At 46.0% G+C, this 26680-nt stretch overlaps 1 protein-coding gene and 1 non-coding gene across 2 annotated transcripts in view; both read left to right on the forward strand.

Moving 5' to 3' along the window:
- The window catches only part of LOC134740831 (secretory phospholipase A2 receptor-like), a 39737-nt gene extending 18067 nt beyond the window's left edge, over positions 1–21670 (forward strand). The window contains exons 5-6 of the mRNA XM_063673475.1: positions 13495–13752; positions 21296–21670. Of these exons, the coding sequence (XP_063529545.1) occupies positions 13495–13752; positions 21296–21453 (416 nt within the window). The 3' untranslated portion in view covers positions 21454–21670. The remainder of the gene's footprint in view (positions 1–13494; positions 13753–21295) is intronic.
- A 1188-nt stretch (positions 21671–22858) lies between these two features.
- Positions 22859–22932, forward strand: Trnan-guu (transfer RNA asparagine (anticodon GUU)). The gene has a single exon. It is a non-coding gene; the product is annotated as a tRNA-Asn (tRNA).
- Positions 22933–26680: the final 3748 nt, after the last annotated feature.

A 26680-nucleotide genomic window follows, 5' to 3' on the forward strand; every position in this document is an offset into this window, starting at 1 on the left:
CCCCCCCTGTGGGCAACCCTTCGTGGCCGTGGCTAATATTTCATCTCCCATGAGGGTGGACTTTATTAGTCGGCTATTTAGCATAGTACCAATCCATCTACAGATTGTCGGTTCTATGCCATGTTTAGATGCTGCAGTGCTGATTGCCTGATACGTGGTGCGGTCAAATGCCCCCTCCACGTCTAGAAAAGTGGCTAGGCATAGTTCCTTGTTCTCTATCGCCTGCTCTGCTTTGGTTGTCACCAGGTGCAGTGCCGTTTCAGTCGATTTACCCGGCTGGTACGCACATTGCAATTGGTGCAGTGGATGTCTCTTAAGAGGACCATCCCTTATATGTCTGTCTACCAGTTTCTCCAATGTTTTGAGGAAAAATGATGACAGACTTATCGGCCTGTACGATTTGGCTTCTGTGTAATCTGCTTTGCCTGGTTTAGGCAGGTATGTTACTTTTACCATCCTCCACACACGTGGCACGTGTCCGAAAGCTATGCACGCTCTGTACAGTCTACCTAAGTGTGGTATTAGTACATTGGCGCCCTCTTGTAGTAGTATGGGGTAGATTCCATCTGGCCCCGGGGCTTTGTATGGCTGAAATGTTGATAGTGCCCATTGTATCGTGATCTACTACCTTTTTAGACGTGTCCCAGTTGTACCTGGTAGTGCTAGTGGGTTGTTCCACCACACTAGTTACTATATCGTCCGTTACGCTCTGGTGTATTATCGAGCCTGGGAAGTGTGTGTTACACATGACTTTTAGGGTTTCTAACCCCGTTTCAGTCATTCCTCCATCACTTCTTCTAACTGAAGTGAGCGGAACTGACTTCGTTGTGGCTAGCGCTTTTGTAAGTCTCATGCCTTCCGGTATGGACCTGATTTGATCGCAATGGTTCATCCATGCCTTCCTTTTTGCTTTCCTCACCGCTTTGCTGTATTCAGTGAGTTTCTGCGCATAATGCTGAAAGTCCTTAGTCCTTTTAGCATCGTTGAAGACAGCCCTGGTTTCCTTCCGGAGTTTTGCGATCTCCGGGTTCCACCAGGGCACCTTCTTCGCCAGGATTTTCTTTTCCGGGCAGTTGTTTGCCCAGGCTGTATAAACAGCTTGTACCATTCGGTCTGATTCAAGTTCTATGTCACTGATAGAGTTTAGCTTGCCTTTAAGGTCTCCCAGTTCCACCTTCAAGTCGCTTTTGAACGCTAACCAGTCGGTGTTTCTGGGATTCCGTTTGCGTATAATTTCTAATTGAATTTTAGTCTTATACCTAAAGCATATGTATCTATGGTCCGATAAAGAAATCTCCCCAGAGACATGCCATGAGCTAATCTTACTACTCGCGTTGTTGGACGCTAGCGTTATATCAATAACCTCACCCCGCCTAGCATTGACGAATGTCGGTTCATTGCCTTTGTTTAATAATTGTAAGGAAGAGCTTACCAGAAAATCCAGTACCTTCTCCCCTCTTCTGTTGACATCCGAGCTTCCCCAGATGACGTGGTGTGCGTTCGCGTCGCAGCCGATGATCAGGTCGGTGTTCGCCTGGCTGCAGTAGACAGCAAGATCCCGCAGTTGCCCAGTGATTGGATCTGCTGCCTCGTAGGGAAGGTAGGCTGATGAGAAGATTAGAGCCTTACCCCCCCCCCCTTGTTTTGGATCTTGACCGTAGTCAGATCCCTGGAACAGAAAGCATGTAGAAGCATAGCGTCAATGCCATTTTTAACATAAATACATGTCCTCATATTACTTTCAGGACAAACATACAACATTGTCCCGCCAGTACCGTTTAAGCCTCTTATCTCGCCTTTGTAAATATATGGTTCTTGAATAAGAGCAATATCGAACTTGTCGCTTTTTAGCTGCCTAGCCAGAAGGGCAGTGGCTGCTTTATTGTGCTGAAGATTTATCTGTACGCACCTTATACCCTCCATTGCGGCTTTTTAATGTTTGGTGGTGCTGAGATCAGCAGCCACTTCTTGGACCGTGTCGTCCCCGTCGTTGTAAGACATGGGTGATATGTTGCCGTCCAGGTAGAGTTCCGAAAAACCGCTCAGGTACTCTGAACCCGCCACCGAGTTCGGTGACGATGCCCGAGCCATGAACGGTTCAGCGTAGTCCCCCCCGGGCTGCACCACATCCCCCGTCTCCTCCGACCGGTCCCCAGCCACCTCCACAGGTGCGTCGCCAGTTGGTGGCGCCTCCCGTTCCGGGGCCTCCCCTGTCACCGTGGCAACCGTAGCCTCCTCGGGTACTACCCCACAGGCCCCGATCTCAGCCCCCTCAGGCCCCTGCTCCCTCCCTTCTTCCAGGAGCTTGAAGTGGCTGGTGTCGAGCCCAGAGTGCAGAACATAGTCGGCCTCCTTGATGACGGCGGCCGACACCCGGTCCATCAGGACGATTCGCCTGGTGCTCGGCCCCGACCCCACGGTGTCGACTATCTTCCACTCGCTTGTGTGCAGCCTCGGGTTCCTCCTCTGCAGCACTCTGAGGGCTCTCGTGATGTCCTGACTGCCATCAACCACCGTTTTCCAGGCCATCTTGACCGGTTTCGGCAGGTCTCTGGCACTCATGACCTTTAGGCGCAGCCCGGCAATCTCACCACCTCCGATTACCGTGCTGAGCCATTCCACGGTCTCCCTCCCCTTGCAGGTTACGCTGAGCGCGCCCCCCACAAGGTTGCCGAGTGTGATGTCGGGCATAGGTTCGGCGGCCTCATCAAGGAATAGGAGCAGAGCTCCTACGATCGCCGGCATGTGCTCCTGCATCACCTTCTCAGCTGGAAAGGCCACTGGGACGATGGCCATCTTCTCGCTCGCCACGACTTCCGCAAACGATCCTCCCACCTTCGTTCTTTTGGGGTCGCTAGCGAGCAGAGACGAGTCGCCACTGGCCCCCAGTGGCCTCTTATTTGGTGGCCTTCCCGCTCCACTAGTGTTGGGTCCGGCCACCATTTGCGCGTCCGTCCTCGCAATTCGCGCCTTCGCACGCCTCTTCTGCCTCCTGGACATAGCGGCTCCTCCACCCGACTGCTCGTCCACGCCCTTGGGCGTGGCCGCACTGTCTTGGGCGCCCGGAGCAACGCCAGCAGGATTTGGAAGTGGTGCTCCTGCTTGCCTCTCGCAGTGGGCCATCGTTCCGCTGCCTACTCCTCCAGCACCTGCGTTAGTCGGTCCCCTTACGGGAACTTGCTGAACGCATCCACTTTTCAACCCTTGGGGAAAAGATCTGGTGGTACCTTTGGAGTGGCCTGCTCCACCATGGCCTCTGCTTTTCGCGCCATGCGCGCCCTCCGTCCTTGCGGACCTCCATGCCTTACTGCCACCTGCTCCCGTGTTCCTGTCAGGGACAGGTCCACTCCCAGCTGGTGCAGCAACCTTTGCGCTATGCGCCTTTGCCTCATCCCGTACGGGTCCGGCTTTTTCTCCTCCTACCGTCGTTTTAGGTATTATGTTATCCATAAACCAACAGGAAAATTTTCAGCAGCTAGGCTCCCCACCCTCCTTGGAGCCTCACATTTGGGATGCTTTGACACATCAGAGATACCTAGCTGATATAGCGTCCCAGAGTGCGTTGCCCATGAATCCGCACGGTGCCAAAACCTTAGTCAGCTCCACAGCCAACACAGGAATCGTGCTCCGCCGATTACAGACCCCTACACTCCAGGAAACTCGCCACGTGGCCATCTGACTGGACACAACAGCCGATTGATCCTGGCTGGCTAAGCCAAGACCTCCCGTGTGAGATGAATCTAGAGCCAAAGGAACTTCGTCTAACGGGGATAACGACTACAGACCCCCGCTTCGCACCCGCTCCCAGGATCTCCTTCTCCACCCGTACGGGTCCCCGCGCACGGCACAAACACGCGGGTGGCATTCTACCGCTAATCATCCTTCTTTGTGGATGAAAAGCCCGCTGCGACATGCCACGTCATCGCTTACGGTTGATTTTACGGGATATGGATCTTTATTTGCGCGCCACCATCGTTCTGCCCCTGCATGTTCGCCTCCGTTAACGAAGACGAACCTACAGTGGCTTCTCGACGTTGGCACGCAAACATAGATCCATATGAGGGATGGTGGGGGGTGTTCTTTGCACTGGTTCTCTTTCCTGGCCCAGTAGTAGATGGTGTCATGCGGATGACATCATCTACCTCCGAGCCTGGTGTTCGATCCGTTGCAAAGCTCACGCCAAGATGATTCAACTGGTTGTTTCTGTTCTGCCTGTTTCTACGGTAGAACCAGGCAGTTAACAGGCGGTAACCTCGGGAAGGAGCACAACCAGTTTTGCCTCGAGGTTCTCTGCAACTTGTGCTCCCCCCGAGACCATTCACCATGCCAACCACCGGACAGGTGGCTGCCATAGAGATAGACCCATCGCAAGCAGCGACCGGTCGCAAATTATTCCTTGCGTATGGACCCACCTCCGCCCGTCACCTAACTAAAAACTTAAATAAACTAGGGTCACCTAACCCTAGTTTATTTAAGTTTTTAGTTTTAAGTATTATATTTAAATTTTAAATTTATGTTATATGATAAAGTATGACTTGCATACGAAACGAAATTCTGTTGTACAAATGTAACTGGTTCCCCGCGATACAGGTGCAACCTAGTGCGGGGGCCCCTGGTAACATAACATATACTAATCTATGCTGGTAACTATGTTTTGTAAATCTGTTTGTGAAATAAAGTATTCTATTCTATTCTTATACTTACCAGATAATTTTTGCAGGTGGTGTATTAGCCTCTCCTTCGACCACTGCTCTGACAAAAGCCATGCTAACTATGATGACCGAATACAAGCTTAATTCACGCGGTGTTTTCACGGGAATTCACGATCTTGTCTCTATACGAGACTTCATGTCTCTTGGTGGTAAGTTTAGTAAAAGTAACATGTAAAGAGATCTTATTATAAACGTGAATATATCTGTTATCAAATCTGTGAGCTTTATCTCTAACTTTCAGTTAGATACTTAGTTCTAAAAAACAGGAAACAGTGTTATCTTTAAAAAGCAGGAAAAAAACAAGTACCTACTACAATAGCTATTTATGCAACAAGTGCGGAAAGTGTGTAATTTCCGACGAGTGGAATTTTATTGACGAGCGAGCAAAGCGAGCGAGTGTATAAAGGAATACGAGTCGGAAATCATCTTTACGCACGTGTATCATTCAATGTTTACTATGCAATCTATGCATTGTGCGAGTAAATAAAAAAAACATATAATGGCAAATAAGTTTAATTATTAAAAAATTGAAAACAAAAAGCACTAGTGCGGGAATGTGCTCTTTTCCGCACTAGTGCGAGAAAGTAGCACCATATGTACTGTAAAAAAAATTGAAAACAAAAAGCACTAGTGCGGAAAAGTAGTACTTTCCGCATGATATGGCTCCGTAGGAAACGCACTTTTCGAGCACATGCATTGTAATAGCTATTTATGCAACAAGTGCGGAAATCATCTTTACGCACGTGTATCATACAATGTTTTACTATGCAATCTATGCATTGTACGAGTAAAAAAAAACATAATAACTTTAATTATTAAAAAATTGAAAACAAAAAGCACTAGTGCGGAAAAGTGCTCTTTTCCGCACTAGTGCGAGAAAGTAGCACCATATGTACTGTAAAAAAAAATTGAAAACAAAAAGCACTAGTGCGGAAAAGTAGTACGAAACGCACTTTTCGAGCACTTGCATTGTAAAGTATATTGCTACGTCTTCATCAAGTTACAAGCCTATTTTCCTGATAACACATACATACTTAACATCAAGCATTGTCAAGCTATACATTAACAATTTACTTCAAACAGTTCAAACGAACCAAATTTTTAACAAGTTTTTATTTAATCCACAAATCTGGCCAAATCTGGACAAATTTGTCCACGATGGGACAAACAATAAGAAGTCACGTTTTAGACTTAAAGATATTTAATTAAAATTATATAAAAAATACAAAATGTGTATGACACGCAAAGTTCGTTAATCGGTCTTGTAGAGATATGAGTAGGTATATGACAGATATACGATGATGTGGAGCTAGTTTTGACACTTGGGCCGTGACGTCGCTCTACTCGTCCGGTAATCGTGTTCACCGTTCCGTTTCGCGTGAACATTCTCCCCGCCCTTGAAAGCTCCTGAAGCTTTCAAGACTCTGCGTCATCTGGGGACGGGAGTAGACAGATGCGGTTGATGGCTCGACGAACTGTGCCTCGAGCTGTGGAAATATCGGCGACTCGAGGGATGCCATCAGTCCCTGGAAAGATTCGTTCGACCCTGCCAAGGCGCCAATTGAGTGGCGGCGTGAAATCCTCCTTCAGCAGAATAAGGTCATTTGGTTTAAGGTCCTTGCATCTGAGCTTCCACTTCGTGCGCTGCTGCAATTCGGGGACGTATTCGGAGCTCCAGCGCTTCCAAAAATGCTGTCGAATCTGTTCAAGACGCTGGAATCTGTCGAGGCGATTTATGTTGGAGTCTAGTAGGCACGGCGATGGTAACGCAGTGAGGGGCCTACCTATCAAAAAGTGTCCCGGGGTAAGAGGAGCGAAATCTTGGGGTGATGAGCTCAAAGGACAAAGGGGTCGGCTGTTAAGGATGGCTTCAATCTGACTGAATAGAGACGATAATTCTTCGAACGTTAAATGGGCATTGCCTAGGACCCTATTTAAGTGATATTTAGCGGCTTTAACACCGGCCTCCCACAGCCCACCGAAGTTAGGAGCGTATGCTGGCGAGAAGCGAAATTCAATACCTTTGTTGGCCGCAAAATCGATGATGCCATCCGTATTGAGTTTTAAAAATTCATTAATCTCCTTTGCAATAGCAACAAAATTCCTACCATTGTCGCAAAAGATTTGTTTAGGTTTGCCGCGACGGGATATAAACCTTTGGAGGCACAAGGTAAAAGCATCCTTTGACAGCTGACTCACTGCTTCAAGGTGAATGCATTTGTATCGGAAGCAAATGAAGATGCAAAGATATGCTTTCGTTATCCTGCATCCTCGGCCTTTTCGATCGGTAATTAAGAATGGACCAGCAAAGTCAGTTCCAGTAGTGTAAAATGGGTAGTCGGGAGTAACTCTCTCAGCGGGCAGATTGCCCATTTTATTCGTTAGAGTCTTACCTCTAAAACGCCTACATACAGAACAAATATGGTAAGTACGCCTTGCTAGGTTTCTTCCACCTATAGGCCATATGCGATCCTTTATGGCACCTAACAATAACTGTGGTGCAGCGTGAAACAATAGCTGATGCTCTTGTCGAAAGAGCAGCTTAGTAAAGGGGTGGTTCGCATGTAAAATTATGGGGTGCCTTTTGTCGAATGTATATACTGAAGCACCTGCCAAGCGGCCACCAACTCTAAGAATTCCTTGAGTATCAAGAAAGGGATCAAGAGAGATAATATTAGATTTGCGATTAAGAGTCTTCTTGTTCTCTAATAGACTTATCTCGTTACCAAAAGATTCGTTTTGAGAAATTTTGACTAGAGTGTCAAATGATTTATTTAATTCATTAACTTGGAGGGGACCAGATACTTTGTTGTTAGGCTCTCTGCAATTGTTGAGGAACCTGTAGACAAAGGCTAAAGCTCGTTGTAATCGGCAGAGTTTAGAAAAGTTTGAGAATTGAATGAAAGGTTCCGTGATTGTGACTGTATGCACCTTCAATTCTGGCAACTCTTGCGGGTCCCGCTTGGGGGTGGAGCTCAGCGAAGGCCAGGATGCTTCAGGGCCTTGCAAAAAGGTAGGTCCTTGCCACCAAGCGGAACAGCCTCCGATGCGATTCGGTTCAATGCCGCGAGATAGAAGATCTGCTGGGTTTTCCAAAGTGGGAACATGGCGCCAAGCAGATACGTCAGTTAGTTCTCCTATCTCGCTAACCCTGTTAGCAACAAACGTTTTTAATTTGTTTGAACTTGTATTTAGCCACGATAACACGACGCTTGAGTCAGTCCAATAGACATGACGCGATATTTGGCAGCGGAGGGCGTCAGTCACTGTGACGCTCAGTTGGGCTGCAAGAAGGGCGCCGCATAGCTCAAGACGCGGGATAGTGACAGGTTTTAGGGGAGCGACTCGACTTTTGGCGCACAGAAGGCGCACTAAAATTCTTCCCTTAGCTTCTATAGATCGGAGGTAGACAGCCGCACCGTACGCCTTTTGAGAGGCGTCACAGAAGACGTGCATTTCTACAGATACGTAGTTATCAATCAAGACTCGCCTAGGGATTGACAACTCAGATATGCTATTTATGTTGTCAGCAAACTTCTGCCAAGTTGACTGTATGTCTTGAGGAGCAGGATCGTCCCAATTTAGCCCCAAAGACCACAAGCCTTGAATGATAAGCTTAGGTATGATTGTGCAAGGTGAGATGAGACCAAGCGGGTCAAATATTTTAAAGGTTGATGAAAGTATACTCCGCTTAGTGAGAGCTTCGACTGGGTTCATTTCAATGGTGAAGCGTAGAACGTCCACTGATGGATCCCAGTCAAGACCAAGGGTGTCAGTGGCAGCACTGAGCATCAGGTTACCCTCGGTGTTGTTGGCTTCCGCAGTAAGTATAGAAGGTAAGTTCGACCTATATTTTCTTAAGGGAAACGCTCCTGCGGCTAAGCTTTGAGAGACAGACTTCTGAATAAAGCGAAGTTGCTCTTCATTATCATGTCCGGTCAAAAGATCGTCGACGTAGAAATCCTTTTGGAGGATGGTTTTTACTAAAGGATCTTGACACTCCTCACCAAGCTGCCAAATACACCGAGTGCTAAGAAAACTAGCGCTAGCGAACCCATATGTAACCGTATTAAGTCTAAGAGTTCGCAATGGTTGCGACTCGTCATCACGCCATAGTATGAGCTGCAGATTGCGTTGGGACTCGTGCACCAAAACTTGGCGGTACATTTTTTCAACGTCTCCGGAAAGCACATAGCGATATTGCCGAAAACGGATGAGAATATTGAAGAGTGAGTCTTGTATCGTAGGCCCTACCATTTGTAGGTCATTTATAGAGAGTCCAGAGGAAGTGCGCGCCGAAGCATCGAATACAACGCGCAATTTAGTAGACTCGCTTTTTTCCTTGATAACAGGATGGTGGGGGAGAAAGAACGCATTGGTAGGCCTTGGAATGGTCGAAGGAGAAAGATGGCCAAGTTCTTCATATTCGTGAATGAACTTGGAATAACGTTCCTTGACTTCTGGCTGCTTCCTAAAACGTCGTTCTAAGTGGAAAAATCTTTTCTTGGCTGCATTGTAAGAGTCACCCAAGCAGTCGGGCTCGTCCTTTAGGGGAAGTTTGACAATGAAGCGCCCGTCGTCTGAACGTTCAGTAGTTGCGACGAAGCTTTGCTCGCACAAACGTTCCTGCTCGGTTAAAGCTTGTTTTTTCTGAGGTAGGCCCTCTAATTCCCAGAATTTAGCGAGTTCGTCATGAAGGTCGCTTGTGCGAGCAAAGTTGCAACGAATCGTGGAATTAGATAGAATATCAAACTGCTGCTTGGGACCTACGACTATCCATCCTAATTTAGTGCTCCATAAAGTAGGATTGCCATGTCCTAACGATCTTTTCTGAGATCCTAGTATATCCCAAAAGAGGTCAGCACCTATGAGAATGTCGATTTGGGACGATTTATTAAAGCTAGGATCCGCAAGTTCGAAGGGGGCTAATTCGAGATGGCTGATGTCAAAGCTACGCTTTGGTATAGGTTTAGTTATCTGTTGTAAGACTGTGCATGTTAATATAGCACTGTATGAATTTCGTTGAGATTGAACTTCGACAATACAGCGATCGACCTTGATAATGACTTCAATGTCACATACACCTTCAAGCTTCTGGGTGAGATTACTAGGAGTGAGGGAAGTCAAACCTAACCTTTGCTTAATGTCTTGAGTGATAAACGACGACTCGCTACCGGGATCAAGTAGGCAATGCGCGGTAACTACCTTTTTTGTAGTCGGGTTTACCAAATTGACCAAAGCCCTTGCTAGTAGACCTCTAGACTCGGTTGGCACATTCAACTTAGAGAGGTTGGCTTGAATAGCATCATCACTAGCCTCGGTTTCTTTGTGTAAGAGTGTGTTGTGACGTTGCTTACATAAACGACAGGTTCCTGGCAACCTACAACGTCGCACTTCATGCCCTACTCTCAGACAGTTGTGACATAATTTTAAGGTAGCTGCCTGAGCGAGCCTGTCCTCGGGTGATTTGGCCTTGAAAGACGCACAGTCAAAAATTCGATGCTCTCCATCACAAATCACGCAGTGAAGTGGTTTGGAACCGGAAGGTTCACTGGTATGAGCCACGAAGGCCTTAACACTAGGCTGACTAGGTTTAGACCGCTGCGGTAAAACAGGTGCGTCTGGTTGACGCTTAAATGACTTGTCCTGTTTATTCCGCTGAACGGTTTCAAGGACGTCTGCACGACCCTTTAGAAAAGAATGAAAATTATCTAGCGTAGGCATGTCCGCGAGAGAATTTTTGTGCTCTTCCCATTTTACACTCGTGGTGCTGTCCAATTTTGACGTCATCATAAAAATGATCAAGGTGTCCCATTGATCTACGGGCTGACCTAAAGTCTTGAGAGCACGCAAGTTCTTACAAACGTGGTCAACAATATACCTAAGACTTATCAGACTCACGCGTGATAGTTTCCAAATTAAATAATGATTTTAAATGATTGTTGACTAGTTGACGTTTGTTGTCATATCGTTCGCGTAACAATTTCCACGCTTCGGGATAATTTTGGTCAGAAACCTCTAAATTACAAATCACTCGAGCTGCCTCGCCCTCTAAATACGAATTTAAATAATAGAATTTATGTATATTTTTAATTTTGTCGTTATTATGTATTAAGGAGTGGAAACTTTCCCGGAATTCTAACCAGCGGTAATAGGTTCCGTCAAAAGTGGGAATTTTTAAAACAGGGAGACGAAAACCCATAAGATCCCGGTCAGCGTTATGAGGGTTAGTCGCGGTTGAGTTGTACTCACTATCACGATCGGGGTTGTTACGCTTATATTTGTCTAAAATATCCCGGGATACGGCAATACAATGGTAGAAATCTTGTTCGATTAAATCCCGTTCAGTCAACTCCGTGCTTAATGTGGCTTCATTTAATAATTCGACATCATCTTGCAATGCCTCAAAGTCCTTAAATAACGCTTCAAAATTACTTAATTTGCAAGCTAATTTGCCAATTTCCACTGGTGAAATAGTATCGTCCAGCGGCAAAGTAGTTAGGTAATTCTTAAATTTAGTTAAACGTCCTTTAATCGAACTACGTTTTACCATCAATTCCTTTAAATCACTCATAGTAACAAAGTTATAAGCAAAGTAGTACTTGCAAAAAAGTTGTTTACTTGAAATGAATAATAGGCATACGCTCGTTCCTCGATCTGCTGATGCTGCAGTCAGGCTGTGGTAGGCGAAACTGGCCCTTAGTAGCAGGCGGTCGGTGACGAGAGATGCACGCTGCGCGAGCGCTCGTAGGTAGGAAAACAGCAGTGCAGTAATGCTGGAATAGATTGTTGTAAATATTAGTATCTAGGAAGCGTTATGTACCTATAGGTAGTTCGTGCGAAAGGCAGATGAAGTGAGTGACTATGTGAAATTACACTTTAAATCCGCTATAAATACAGCGAAAGGCAAATAATTAAGTTATAGTGTAGCAGTGCAATTATTTACAATAGGAAATCTCTTAATTATCGTTTGTACGCGTATAGATTAGCTACGTAGGCGCTTAGCGTTTGCTATGATCTATAACGGTATAAATTAACTTTGCGTGTTTAATTCTAGAAATGTTCGATAAATAGTGAATTTATATAAGTGATAATGGCTAAAATGGATAGCTAAGATGCTAGAATAATGTGATTGAAGTGGCTAAATTGCGTGAAAGTAAATTTGACAGCCCAGAGCAAGTGCAAAGAACTAAGTTCTCGATTCTAGTCAGATCGAAGTAATAATTGGAGGGAAGAAAAGAAATGGACAGGTCTCACTTTTTATCTAGGTGAACCAATGCTGCGGTGCTGGTAATCCGTTGCTGGCCGGCTGGTCCCGGTGAGTCCGAGTTGTCCTTTTAAATAGTCCTTGTAGTCCTCCGAAATTGATAAAACTCGATGTTTGCCTCGTAGCTCGATCGTTCTTCATGTATACAGGGTGAGCAGGGTGGTAGACTGGGCCTTGTAGATTGTAGACTTGGTTGGCAATTCAGTTGCGAGTGCCCTTCATTTGACCTGCTGCTCCCCGTTGTCCGATGCAGTGAATTTTGTAGTTCTTGTCCTGTCACGGTCGCCAGATTTGTCCACGATGGGACAAACAATAAGAAGTCACGTTTTAGACTTAAAGATATTTAATTAAAATTATATAAAAAATACAAAATGTGTATGACACGCAAAGTTCGTTAATCGGTCTTGTAGAGATATGAGTAGGTATATGACAGATATACGATGATGTGGAGCTAGTTTTGACACTTGGGCCGTGACGTCGCTCTACTCGTCCGGTAATCGTGTTCACCGTTCCGTTTCGCGTGAACAATAATTAATTTGTATCTGTTTTGGCATTTTGCTGGGACGTCAGTTAGCCGCGACCACGACCAGTGAAACCTGTGTCGAAACGTCGGTAAATAAAGGTAACAAAATAAATTCGCGATAGACCCGTTTGTAAATGTGATTTAATATGTGTTCAAACCGCGAAAGTTTAAAATGTTAAGTTTTTATTTAACTTGCAATGTTTGTATGAATCTTCATGTCAAATCTTGGAAGCTAAAATAGACCCACTTCTATTATTCGATTGATCGGAAACTACACATGCGATGGTATCATCGAGCTGGTCTGATAATGAACACAGGAGGTGGCCATCATAGGAACTCTATTATAGAACAAGGAAACCAAATTGTGATTGGGTATGTTATAATTGTCTCGATGAGTATTAGTTGCCTGTTGAAGGTAAAGTACAGTCAGCGATAAAAGTTAGTGTCAAAAATGAAAATTTTAACAAAAAACATTATTTTTTTAGGAGTTCCTGTCACCAACATGCAGCTGGATTGGGTTCATGGTGAACCCAGTGGCAATGATGAGGACTGCTTGGTTCTAAACGAAAAAGGTGAAATTGCCGATGACAGCTGCTCCAGTAAATACCCCTTCTTCTGCCGCAAGGAGAACGCAGCTAATGTCACCCATAAATGTCACTCCACTCGCAACGGTAAGTTCTTTACCATTTTCTTTGCAATTTTCTTAAAGAAGAGGACTATTAGTGGGACGAATATCTATTTCTTATAGTATGAAACATTTATATCACATATATCATTTTTATTTTCGCAAATGCAATATAAAACATCGTGTTAACATGTAATTTGGGGGTATATTAGAATTATAAACACCTTTCTACCCTTCGGACGTCGCGTCTCTGTTGTCTGTCGTTAACAATTTCGGGTAAACGCCCTTTTTTCACAATGTTTCACATATTTTTAAAAACGCGTGCGATTACAAAGGTAGGTAAGTACATTTTTAACGATTTTGACAGATTACGAATACCACCCCCGCACTGGCAGTTGCTACAAGTTCCATAAAGAGGTTGAGACCTGGCATCGTGCTGCCAAAGTGTGTCATGCAGAAGGAGGACATCTGGCCATTATCAACAGTAACACGGAAGCTGTGGTGATCAAGAACATTTTTGAGAACTACCCCCGAGACAATATAATTGGGGCAACTTATACTGACGATGCCTGGGTTGGTATCTGGAAATGGAATGACAGAAATGGCCCGTGGCTAACTATACATGGTAAGGATCCACGAAGGCATAATTTTAATACCTATGTTTTATAAATGTGAAAGTTTGTTCAGTCCTTCACAAAAAATGGTAGAACTGACTTCGATAAAATTTAGCGCACACACTAGCCTAAAAACGTCATTGAATAATTTATATCTCGTAATTAATCATCTAAGGGGGTGCTACTACTACAACTATTTACGTTTGCCCGTATACATCTAGGTCTACCCGACACTGGGTGGATAATGTTAGGTGTTGCACTAGAGATGTATGTATGTGATGTGTGTGTGTAGATGTGTTTAGAGTAAACGCCGAAAACAGATTTGAGGTTGAACAAGTTTGGGAACAAATCAAATTATTTTATTAAATATTTTGATTTGTGTTTTTTAAGTAGTCACACTACTATATATAAATTAAAAACTGTAATAGATGTCATATATTAAAGAAAAAGTGACGAAGCCCTCCAGTGGTGAAGGCCGGATTCGAACCGGCGTGTTTAGCTATCGCGGCTATGGCGGCGGGTACCGCCGTGGCGAGGTGGCCTTTTTTTTTTTTTTTTTTTATAGAGGGGAAAATGCTTTTCGCATACCACCCAGGCGCGGGGACGGGCCTGGGATGGTTATGTGGGACTCCCGTATAGGCTCATGGGACCCACGGTTTACCCACTAAAAACCCCTCTTGACCACCTCAGGGCTATAAGGCGAGGCCACAGGAACACTGGAGCACTCTTCCGCAGCCTCGCCAGCGGCTGTCCGGACTCCGGACCCAACTCTGGAGGGATTTTTTTATTTTTTATTCCCCCTACCTCCCTAGTAGCGCGCCTTTTCATCAGCGTGCTCGCCATCCCAGGGACCCTTGTGTAGGCGACAGACATCCCCGAGCCTGTCGCCCACAGGGACCCTTAAGGGGGAAGTCGGCGGTCATATGCCAGCCGCCGCCGCCCCACGCGCTTTCGGCGCATTGGCTGGGAAGCTGGATCGTTTTCCCTGCCGCGCTCTGCCATCTCCTTCTGCACCATGACCGCCTCGCAGAAGTCCAGCACAGTTTGCCACGACCTCTCATATTCCACCATGTTTCGGACCACGGTGGGCAGCGAGAGGTCATGGCCCACCACAGCTGTTAAAGTGCGGCGCTCCTCCTCCCAGGCTGGGCATACTTCCAGTGTGTGCTGGGCAGTGTCCTCCGGGCAGTCGCAGTGGTGGCATACTGCGGTCATTTCTCTCCTGGCCAGATCCTTTAGATACCTCCCGAAACATCCATGTCCCGAGAGGATCTGAGTCAGTCGAAAACTCATCACGCCATGGGTCCGGTCTAGCCACTTTTTGAGAACCGGGTGAACCGCTTCGATGGTCAGACGGCCTGCGCTGGGATGCGCCAGCCTCTGTTCCCAAACCTCCACCATTTCTAGGTGGATTGCGTCTCGTCGTCCTAGAATTTCTCTCGGAGCTAGCGAGTCTCCATTATGATGCGCCTCCTTACGCCAACGGTAAGCCGCTGCGAGGGCTCTCGCATCTAGGTCCCACGGTAAAGACCCTGCCAAAACACATGCTGCCTCAAAAGAGATCGTGCGGTACCCTCTTATCACTCTCGTTGCTATTGCCCTTTGAGGTGCCCTAAGTAGGGCTACCTCCTTCCTTTTTAAAACGTCAGCCCAGATTGGGGCTCCGTACAGGGCCATGGATTTAACGACACCCATGTACAGCCGTCGACATGACGCTTTGGGCCCCCCCGTGTTTGGGAGTATACGCCCTAGAGCGCCAGCTGCTCCCAGCAACTTCGGCGTCAGGCGCTGGAAGTGGGGGCGGAAATTCCACCGGCTATCGAGTGTGAGGCCAAGGTATTTCATCGTGGACTCGATGCCGATCCGGGTTCCACCTACCACTATATGCGCATCCGGCGGTGGCGCGTTGCGGGGCCCGTGGAAGCATAAAGCTTCCGATTTTTGTAGGGCCACCTTTAACCCCAATCGCCGGATCCGACCGACGACGTGAGCGACTCCTGCCGTTGCCAGTATGGCGGCCTCCCTAAAGGTTTTCCCGCGAGTTGTCACCAAAGTGTCGTCGGCGTAACAGGTGAGGTTTATGCCTCGCAGGTTTGCGCCTCGCAGTACCCAATCATACCCGATATTCCACAGGAGTGGCCCTAGAACCGACCCCTGTGGAACACCGCAAGACATCGAGTATCCTGCCCACTCTTCCCGACCCGGGTAAGTAACGAACCTGTCCGACAGGTAGGCGTCAATTGTTCGCCTTAGGTATTCTGGTACCTGGTGGTACCGCAGGGCCTCCTTAACACAGCCCCAAGGCAAGGAGTTAAAGGCGTTGGCAATGTCCAGGGACACTGCCAAGACGATTTCGCCTCGGGACACCGCCTCGTCAGCGAGGGCCTTAACACGCTGAATGGCGTCGACTGTTGAACGGCCGCTGCGGAAACCAAACTGGCAGTCTGCCACATCAGGCCCGACACGGGCGAGGTGCTTGGTAAGACGGCTGGCTATTATGCGCTCAAGGAGCTTCGCAATCTCATCAAGTAGCACTATTGGGCGGTAGGCAGATGGAGAGTCTGCCGGTCGGCCTTCCTTTTTTATGAGGACCAGCTTGCCTGTCTTCCACTGCCGTGGAAACCTGGCTTGATGAAAGCAAGCTGTGAACATTTGCAGCATTCGTGACTCCAGAGCGTTGCTGGCCAAGACCCAGGCGCAACCCGGTATGCCGTCAGGCCCAGGAGCTTTATTTTTTGACTTGAGTCTTAGCACAGCTGCACCAAGTTCATCGCCAGACACGTCAGGTATCCCCTCCTCGTCACCTTCAATTTCTGCGGGGGTTGCCATTACTGGCGGTACGAAGTTATCGCAGGCCGGGAACAGCGCTTCCACCACATTCCGCAGTAGATCCGGCTCAAGACTTCGCGTTAGGGGGGGAGCCCAAGGGCGAAGTCTGTTTCGGACCATCCTGTATGGTCGCCCCCAAGGATCATTATTTAACGTTCCGAGCATTTCCCGATATGAGTCCTCCTTTGCCTGCTTTATAGCAATCTTCAGGCTTTTTGCACGCTCTCTATATGTTGCATATAATTCTGTCTCCCGGGCAGGATCTCGGAGCCTACGCCTTCGCTGATGACTATAAAGACGCCTCGCCGCAACGCATGACTCTCGGAGTTGTGCGAGCTCCGGAGACCACCAGTAGACCTGACGTTTAGGAGGAAGAGGCTTGGCTCGGGGCATCGCTGCATCACAGATCTTCGTCATGGCTTCGCCGAACCATTTCGCCACCTCCTCTACATCTATTGGATCCACGGGAATCGGGTTCCATGCTTGGACCTCAGCAGCAAGAACCAATGCCTCTCTGTCTAGGCGTTTTAGCGCCCATCTTGGGCCGTCACCTCGCAGGGACTGACTAATTGGGCCGCTCGGAGTACCTGGGAGTGCGGAGATCCTGAACTGTATGTAACGATGGTCGGATAGGGACTCTACGCTCTCAAGCACCTCCCAACCCTGAATACGACGGGCCAAGGCAGCATTAACAAATGTTACGTCGACAATGGAACCACCCTGTTGTCGCACACATGTGTTGATAGACCCCTGATTGACAACAACCAGGCCAGCCGCAACCGCCCATTCCTCTAGTTCCCGCCCACGTGCATCCGTTGCTGGTGATCCCCATGTGACAGACTTGGCATTAAAATCACCCGCAACAAGCACGGGACCCAGATTGCAGCGACCGATGACCGCTCCTACTTCTAATAAAAAGGCTTTAAATTCGGCCACACTTCTATTGGGCGAGAAATAAACACTGACCACTGTGATGCCACCGAGGAGCGCGGCCACGAATCCCTTCCCTTTTTCCACCTTTTCGAAAGGCGGTGAACCAGCAGCTGTTTGGGTAATTATCGCCGCCGTGTCATCGTGATCCCCAGCCCAATTGTCCCTTTGGGGGATATGGTAGGGCTCGGACAGGATAGCCACATGTACCGACCACTGCGCCATGCTCTGAAACAAGAGATCCTGAGCATCGAGGCAGTGGTTAAGATTCACCTGCACAAATTTTAACGCCATTATGTAATTTCCATTGGCGCTGCCTGCTCACCCTCGGCCGCATCAGTGGCGGGTTGGTGGACGGATTGCGAGGAGGCTCGGGAGCCATCGCCATTCTTCTTCCCCTTCTTGTTGATTTTGGAAGCAGCGCATGTCTTGCTCCCAATCGTGTGTCCTGCCGGTTTACTGGCCGCCGCGCAAACAGCGCAGTGCGGTGTGGCAGAGCACGTGGCCGCCTTATGGCCGGACTGGCCACAGCGGTAACACAGGTCGCTGCGGTCCTCTTGAGCCCGACACTGCGCGCGGACATGGCCCACTTCAAGGCAGCGGAAACAGCGCATAGGCTTTTTATCTAGCAGTTGGACCCTTGCCGATACCCATCCAACAAGCAGTCGGCCGCTGTCAGTCAACTTTTTGACCACCGTAATTGGGCAGCGGACCCAAATGGAACCCAGACCTGAGAAGTCCTGTCGGATTTCGCCGCACTTTATTTGGTCTAAGTGACACGCGCCCACTTTAACCACAGCTTCTCTCACGTCTTCAGGCGTGACAGAGTCATCCAGGCCTGAGATGCGGACTTCAGCGGTTTTTGTAGGCCTAGAGACTTGTACCACCTCATTATTTAATTTCTCCCTCAATTTATCGGCGAGAGCATCTGCTTTCTCGCCGCTGGTTGCACCGGGAACCTCAATGATGGTAGCCCCTGTGACTGCTCGTTTGAACCGGACTCCCTCGATCTGCAGTTCATTTAGGTCAATTTTGGACCTAGCCTCCTTAAGAAGGTCCCCATAGGTGGTTTTGTCTCCCTCAGCTTCCGGCTTCAGCGTGAGGACAATCGCCGATGAGCGTGGAGGACGCAGCTTACGGGCCTTCTTCTTCTTGGGAGCTGCTTGCTGCGTTGGAAGACCCGTTGCCTTTTTCTTAGTGCCCTTTTTAACCACCTTTATCCATGTCTCGTCCATGTTGGCCGGAGCAGGCGGTAATGGACGAGGCTCACGCGGTACTTCCGCAGGTTGAGCCTTCTTTCCCTTCTTCTTGCCCTTTTTTGTTGCCGCTTTCTTCCCCTCATTTCCAGTAGCAGAAGATGGTTGCAGAGTATTGGGTGCCTTCGATTTGTTTAGCCCGCTAGATCCAACGGTTGGTTGTATCGCCGGAGCTTCACGAGCTGTTGCAGCCTGCCTGTTGTCCACCTGAGATGCAGGTTGGGTCGTCTTTTTTGTTGTTTTGTCTGCGGCCAGCGGTGGCCGCACAGTCTTCGCTGGAAGGAGCCTATCTTCTAACGCTTCCAGACGGGCGTTCATCATTGCGCCCACTCTCGTCATCATCGTGCGCTCGGCTTCCTCTTGGGACACGCTAGTTGTCACAAGCGACTGCTGTGGGGCCGGGGTCAGCGGGGATGGTGCTGCTCTAACGAGTCGCAGCTCATTCCTTAACTCCTCTTGCTCCTTTTGGAGGTCTCCTATTTGCGTTTGCAGTCGAGCGACAGTCCGCTGCAGCATCTTGGTCTCCTCTGTGGTGGTGCGTTCAAGCATCACTTGGGCAAAGTCAGCGATAGCAGAGGCCGCTTCCTTTAACTTCCGCCGATAGGTACCTTTCAAGTTCTTGGACGTAGCAACCACTTGGTTTACTACGGCCACGCTGTCAAGGACTTGTGTATTTAGAGCCGACATAAGCTGGCTCTCTGCCTCCGTGCCATGCGCAAATCTGCGATCCGCTGTTGGCCGCATGCGGAAGGGGTGCAGGGCTGGTAGACCTCCTTGTGGTGCACCCTGGGAGGGGGAGGATAGCCGCTCAGTTGCGCGTTTGCTATTCTCCCTCTGCAAACTACCAGTCACAGTCGGCAATGGCAGTCGAGTTTTTCTCCTGCGCTGGCTTTAATGCCGTGTTTGTGTGCTCCAATGATCCTCAGGGCTATGCCGGACAGGGCCTCCCAAACCGGACAGGCCTGAGGAGAGGGGTCCCGATGTGCGGCTCCGCGTGTCCCTCTGAAACCAGCAGAGGGCACAGTGCGAGACGCCAGGTCCTCCCGGGACGGAGTCGGTGCTCCAAAACGAGCTGCCGTGGGCTGGCGCAGACCGCCTGGTGCGACGTTGTGGTTACGGCCACCGTCGGGCAACCCGTAACCCGCACTGAGCGGACCGGGGACCTGCCTCACTGAGAGGAAGGTCACGTGGAGTTAACCACTATAAAAAATCCCTAATCCTAAGGTGTGGCTGGCGTGCCGATAGGATGCATGGCTGGGAGGAGCCCAGTCACTAACGTCGCAGGAGGGGCATACCTCCCTAAAATAGCAAAAAATGAGTGGCAATAACGAGAATATACTACCCCAGGAGGTTCCAATCCTCGATGTCACCACAGAACGGGCAAGTGCCCGCGCTGTGGTGACATGCCGCCCACCGTATTCTGGGGGGGCAAACCACTCGCGAAGGATAAACGACGACTCTGGCAAATGTATAACGGACACCGATTTTGCATTACGGCTGCGCGGAGGGAGTGACTCTGAGGACAAGGAGCCTTTTCCGAGGCCCGGGCCCCCAGAGTCACACCCGATCCGAGATGCATCAGGGCGCTTTATAAACCATGCCGTCCCCGATGGCGAGGCCGGAGAGGAGCAGGCACCCGTGGTACCGCAAGAATATGTGCGGACCCCCACACCAATCCCCACGAGGGTGTTCTGTGGGAGGAGGGCTCGTGCCGCGGAGGCCATCCTCTCATCACCTGGGAGGGAGGAGTTCTTCTCCCCCACAAGGGTGGACATCCGTGACTTTCCCAGTGGGGGAGAATTCTTTTCCCCCCGAGAATCGGACGTCAGTGATTCCGAGGGCCCGGCGGGGACGAGCGCCCCGAAGGTGTATACAGAGGAGGCTACCGCGGCACCAGTGCGAGAGTGTCGGGTGTCGCTGGAGCGCCTCGACATAGTAGGTGCAAGTCCCCACGCGATTACAGCAGTCCGACCCCTTCGCTTGCCGGAGTCTGGATCTGAGTCCAGTTCCTTATCGTTTGGGCGCTTCTGGGTTGAGGAGGGTCAGAAAAGGAGGCGGTTAGAGCTCTCGGAGCCCAGCGATGAGGAGCTGGAGGCGAAAAAATCTGTCGAGAACCCTGAAACAAGGGTTAGTCCCAAAACTACTGGTAAATATGCGGGCTTGGGCAAGACCCGAGAAGCTTATACAGCGGCGAAGGAAAAACTCAGCCGGCTGGCGGCTGAAAATGCTGAGGTGGAGCTAGAAGATATGACCATCCGCATGTGGCGAGGTGGCCTAGGGGTTCATGGCGTTCGAATCCGGCCTTAACCACTGGAGGGCTTCGTCACTTTTTCTTTAATATATGACATCTATTACAGTTTTTAGATTTGAGGGTATTTAAATTTTCGGACTACCCAAAAGGCTGGTATAATACTAGTTATACCAGGCTGAACTTGAGTTTAATCATAGTTTAATTAATCTTTCAACATTACTCGTAACATATACATTAATTAAGATGATTTTTTTCTCTCTCATATTCTCGACACATTTTGTTCACCAGGTGATACGCTCGACGAAGCTGGATATGCATTGTGGGCTGAAGGCCAGCCAAACAATTTAAACGGTATACAGACAAGTGCTGCCATTGAGCGAGACGGCTTACTAAATGACGTACAACCAGAGGCCAAAGAATCATTCATCTGCGAGATTACCTTGTAACTAATATTATAATTTTCATACTATTTTGGGGTTGGAATAGGCCGAAGCGCTCTTCAGTTATTTAAAGAGCTATCTGAAATTATGGTCTACATTACTGGTGACCAGAGCTGGCAGCTTTTTTGCGCAACGTACCTGTATAGCACTACAGCGAGGAAATGTTGATTTAGTTTGTTAGTTTTAATTTAGTTATTAAGAAATAAATATATATTCTTTATTATGTGCTTGACTTTTTCATAGGTTGTTTATTTGCCTACTTTACAATAATGTAAGTAATAGAAATTATAAATCAAATAAAAAAAGGTAAGTCCAAAACGGGTCCAGCTAAGTAATTTATATTATATTCTAATATTATAAACATATTTATTATATCTTAGGAATTATAGAAATACATTTATTAAAAACGAACTTATCTGTAAAATAAAACTAAATTAAAACTAAAAACTAAAACTTACTTATTTAAGTAAAACGTAGAAATTTTAATGTATTTAATATTGTATAAAGAAATTTTTAAAATAAAGGATTAACACACCTAACAAACATAGGTACCTACCTAATCATTCTCTTTGAATTTTTTTAATATTTGAATGACACCACTCTTATTCTATAGGTACCTAATGATTAAAAGTAGGTAGGTATGTATAATTTATATACAATAAGTAAGTACATACGTAATTATCGTTTTTTTTTTCTATACACACTTAGATATTATTTTCTGTTACCATTTGTACAAAAAAAAATAGATATAACTCCGTAATAGATGGATACAGTCTAAGGAAAAAACGAGCCTCGAAAATCAAGTGAATTTGATTCTCGATCAGATGGCGCCACTACCTTTGGCCTACTCTCGTATAGATAGCGTTGACGGTTTTGTTTGTTATTTAACAATTTTAACGCATTTCAGTGAAAGAGACATGGGTCAAAATCATATAAATATAATAAATGCAAATAAAAAAATCATTTATCCGTATATAAATACATTTTTTGATATTTTTGTTTTTCGTTTTAAACGCGTGTCAATACATGTCAGTGAATTTACTGTGGTTACAAAATTTACTATGACAGTAGTACCGCTCTATCCTATTATATCCTCTTTGGTACAAATTTAATAAGATCTCAATTCAATCACTGTTCAATTATCTCACTCTAAACGCGTAAAAATACTTGCGATACGGTAAGTATTTCAATATAAATAATAAATTTCAATCTTAATTAGCGGTAATAACAATTTTATCAAATCTACTTAGTAATCAATTTGTATAAACAATTGCTTTAATTATCTTATAGATTAAATTATATTTAACAACATCAATTAATTTAGTACACAATCTGCCGACTAAATGACGTCATCATGCGAGCTGGATGAGCGCCATAGAAGCTAAAGCGTAATTTCGCGCGTACCCCCATCGCCTCCGTGGCGCAATTGGTTAGCGCGTTCGGCTGTTAACCGAAAGGTTGGTGGTTCAAGCCCACCCGGGGGCGTTACTTTTTGTATTTTTAATTTTCATAATTATTCGTGTAGAAACGAAATATCATTAATATAATAATAATTTTTATGTCGTTTTACAATCTTATAAAAAGAAGACGTGTAGTGTAGTGGGGCCGCTCTGGCGCGTTATATAGTTCCTTATTTTCGTCGCTTTTAGTTCCCCCACCACGCACTTTTGCACATCACTATGTATTAAATCACATTTACAAACGGGTCTTTCGCGAATTTACCCTGTTTCGAAACGTCCGTAAATAAAGGTAACAAAATAAATTCGCGATAGACCCGTTTGTAAATGTGATTTAATATGTGTTCAAACCGCGAAAGTTTAAAATGTTATATCACTATGTATGACTAAGTTTTAAACTGGTCAGAATCCTACTTTTGCTTGCATAAAGTTATGGCAACAAAATTTTGACATGGACAAAGGGTCAAAATTATGTGGACAAGACTAAGGGGTTAACCAGTAAGGTAGTCAATTCAATTTAATTCAATAATCGTTTATTTCAAATAACAAAGATTTATAATACTTACATGGTAGCGTATACATATTTTTGGCCTTTTATCCATATCGATATATTATCTTATCATAGAATTGTGTATCCACGTCACGACATCATAGTTTTTAATAATAGAGATTAATATTTTGGTACCTTTACCCCGCGGCCATTCACAACTTTAAAAACCGGACCCAGTATATGTGACCTCCTATTACCTACAATTAGTATAAATCAAGGGGTCAAATTATACTTGGGGCTACTTTACACCGTAAATTGTAACCCCACCCTGATTGATAGCATGTCATATTTTAAAAGCATTCCACACGCGTACATAAATCACGCAATTACCCACATTTATTTAGTTGGTTAAAATTTTTGGGTGTAAAAAATGAAACGGGGTGAATGTAGCTTTTAGGCGGGGCGTTTGTCAGCATCCATCATGTGGGTACTGAATTAGTAGATTATGGAATAATTTAATAATTGCTGGTATTTTTGTGATGGAATTTTTTGAGAGATAACAGAGGTCTTAAGGAAAAAAAAACAGATTACTATACACATTCCCAAAAATATGTATACATGACTTACAACTAGGGAACAAATCAAATTACAAATTACTTATTGCGTTTTTTAGGGTTCCGTACCCAAAGGGTAAAAACGGGACCCTATTACTAAGACTTCCCTGTCTGTCTGTCTGTCCGTCTGTCTGTCTGTCTGTATGTCTGTCTGTCTGTCTGTCTATCTATCTGTCTGTCTGTCTGTCTGTCTGTCTGTCTGTCTGTCTGTCCGTCTGTCACCAGGCTGTACCTCATGAACCGTGATAGCTAGACAGTTTAAATTTTTACTGATGATGTATTTCTGTTGCCGCCATAACAACAAATACTAAAAACAGAATAAAATAAATATTTAAGAGGGTCTCCCATACAACAAACGTGATTTTTTTTGCCGTTTTTTGCGTAATGGTAAGGAACCCTACGTGCGCGAGTCCGACTCGCACTTGGCCGGTTTTTTCTAATAGTCACACTACTATGATTATATTATATCATCATATTCAGTTTTTACAAGAGTTAAAGTAGTAGTTAAAAGTAGTAGGTAGTTATTAAATAGTCCCAAATCCCAACTAAAGTGTAATTTTAAAAGCAAAAAAAAATAAAACAACACATTTTAATGACATTAAGTATATGGAAATAAAAATTATGTTCAAAGTAGTCACACAAATCTCTGTTTTGACATTTTGCTAGGACGTCAGTTAGCCGCGACCACGACCAGTGAAACCTGTGTCGAAACGTCGGTAAATATTATTATTATTCAGAGCCCACTGTGTCCCACTGCTGGGCAAAGGCCTCCCCCCTCTTTTTCCACTCGTCTCTGTTTAATGCATATCTGGCCAGCCTGTCAAGAAGGAGTCCAAGTTATCCCGCCATCGCCGACGTGGTCTGCCGGATCCCCGGTTAGACTCGTGGGGCTCCCACTCCGTGGTTAACTTGGCCCACAAGTCATCCGGCATTCGGCAGACATGACCAGCCCAGTCCCATTTCAACTAAACAAAATAAATTCGCGATAGACCCGTTTCTAAATGTGATTTAATATGTGTTCAAACCGCGAAAGTTTTAAATGTTATATGTTAACGCCTCGTCTTTGTTCGGGCATCTTCGGGAGCCGTCGCCGACGCAATGCATGGTGCGGGGCGCGGGGCAGCGGGGCCGGCATCGGCCATTCTCTCAGCAATCTTGCGACGGACGGTCAAGCCCGTCCGCTTACAGTGATAACTTAACACCTCTGTATCACAAAGTTTATTATACGTGAATGTATTGGACTATGAGTGTCATTTAACTCACCTCATCCACGACCCCAAGATCTTCTCGTCCACCCCTACATGCGTGGACACGTGTTCAAAGTCTTTGTAGCTAATTAAGTAACGGTCCAAAAAGGTTACAAATGAAACACTTTTTACGTTCCCCTTTAAAAAATATCCAAAGCAAACATTTAAATTAACGAGACGTTTAAAATGAACCCCAATTAATAATCGAGCTACCGAATTTCTGTCCCGCTTTTTACTACGACATGAAAAGGGATGACAGATGAAAAATTCGAAACTAATTAAACCTCCTGTGGATATCCTTTTAATTATTAATATCGTTATCGGGTTTTTTCCTCTTTATTAATTGTTATGAGGATAATGTTGATGGTTGTGTTGTTAGTTTAATTTGTTTTTGGAGTAACTTCTGAAATCTCAATCTTTATTAGTAATTTATGTTTATGGGTTTAGATGCTTCGGAAGTAGTTGATGTTTAATTTAACCAGGTATATTTTGATCTAAGATATTACAGATATATAATAAATATACACACGAAAAAACTTGATTAAACAACATTTGGTGCATCATCTCATGTCACTTCTCGATATGGTCCCGTCCAGTGTTGGCCGAACGTTAATTGCAATTAACCAGTACAAATTGACTTAACGGACGGTTACAGTTTACGGTTCAATTTGTACTGGTTAATGGCTAATTGCATTAACGTTTCGGCCAACACTGTGGTCCCGTCTCATGGGTCAAACTCACACTAAATAAAAGCCGGCCAAGTGCGAGTTGGACTCACGCACCGAGGGTTCCGTACTTTTTAGTATTTGTTGTTATAGCGGCAACAGAAATACATCGTCTGTGAAAATTTCAACTGTCTAGCTATCACGGTTCATGAGATAGTCTGGTGACAGACAGACGGACAGCGGAGTCTTAGTAATGGGGTCCCGTTTTTACCCTTTGGGTACGGAACCCTAAAAACCAATATTTTATCATCACTTCTTCTGTCTGTACCTAATAGATTGACTAATTTTAAATCTATAAGTAATAACTATTATGTTTTCAGAAAATTATGACCAAGGCCTGACTTACCTATATCGGATAATTTAGTTATTATTAATTATTTACAATTAACTTGTGCTATGTTATTAAATATTTTTAATCATAGCAAAGGAACATTTTTACATAGTAGTTAAGTACGCTTATCGCTCATATCGCATCATTAGATAATTTATCATTTTATCATCATCTAAAGTAGAAAATATTTCTAAATAACACCCTGTATGTTCTTTAATTTTACGAGTATTTATGTTCTAAACATAAAACAAAAGGCCCCCAACACGGAGCATCTGCGGATCTGCGGTGACCTGGAATGTCCCAAAGACAGGTGGTCGGGAACCGCGGTCAGAGTTCGGTAAAAAACGCCATCTGTTGGCGACGAGTGCG

This window comes from Cydia strobilella, chromosome 4, assembly GCF_947568885.1.
Source record: "Cydia strobilella chromosome 4, ilCydStro3.1, whole genome shotgun sequence".
Taxonomy (NCBI): Eukaryota; Metazoa; Arthropoda; class Insecta; order Lepidoptera; family Tortricidae; genus Cydia; species Cydia strobilella.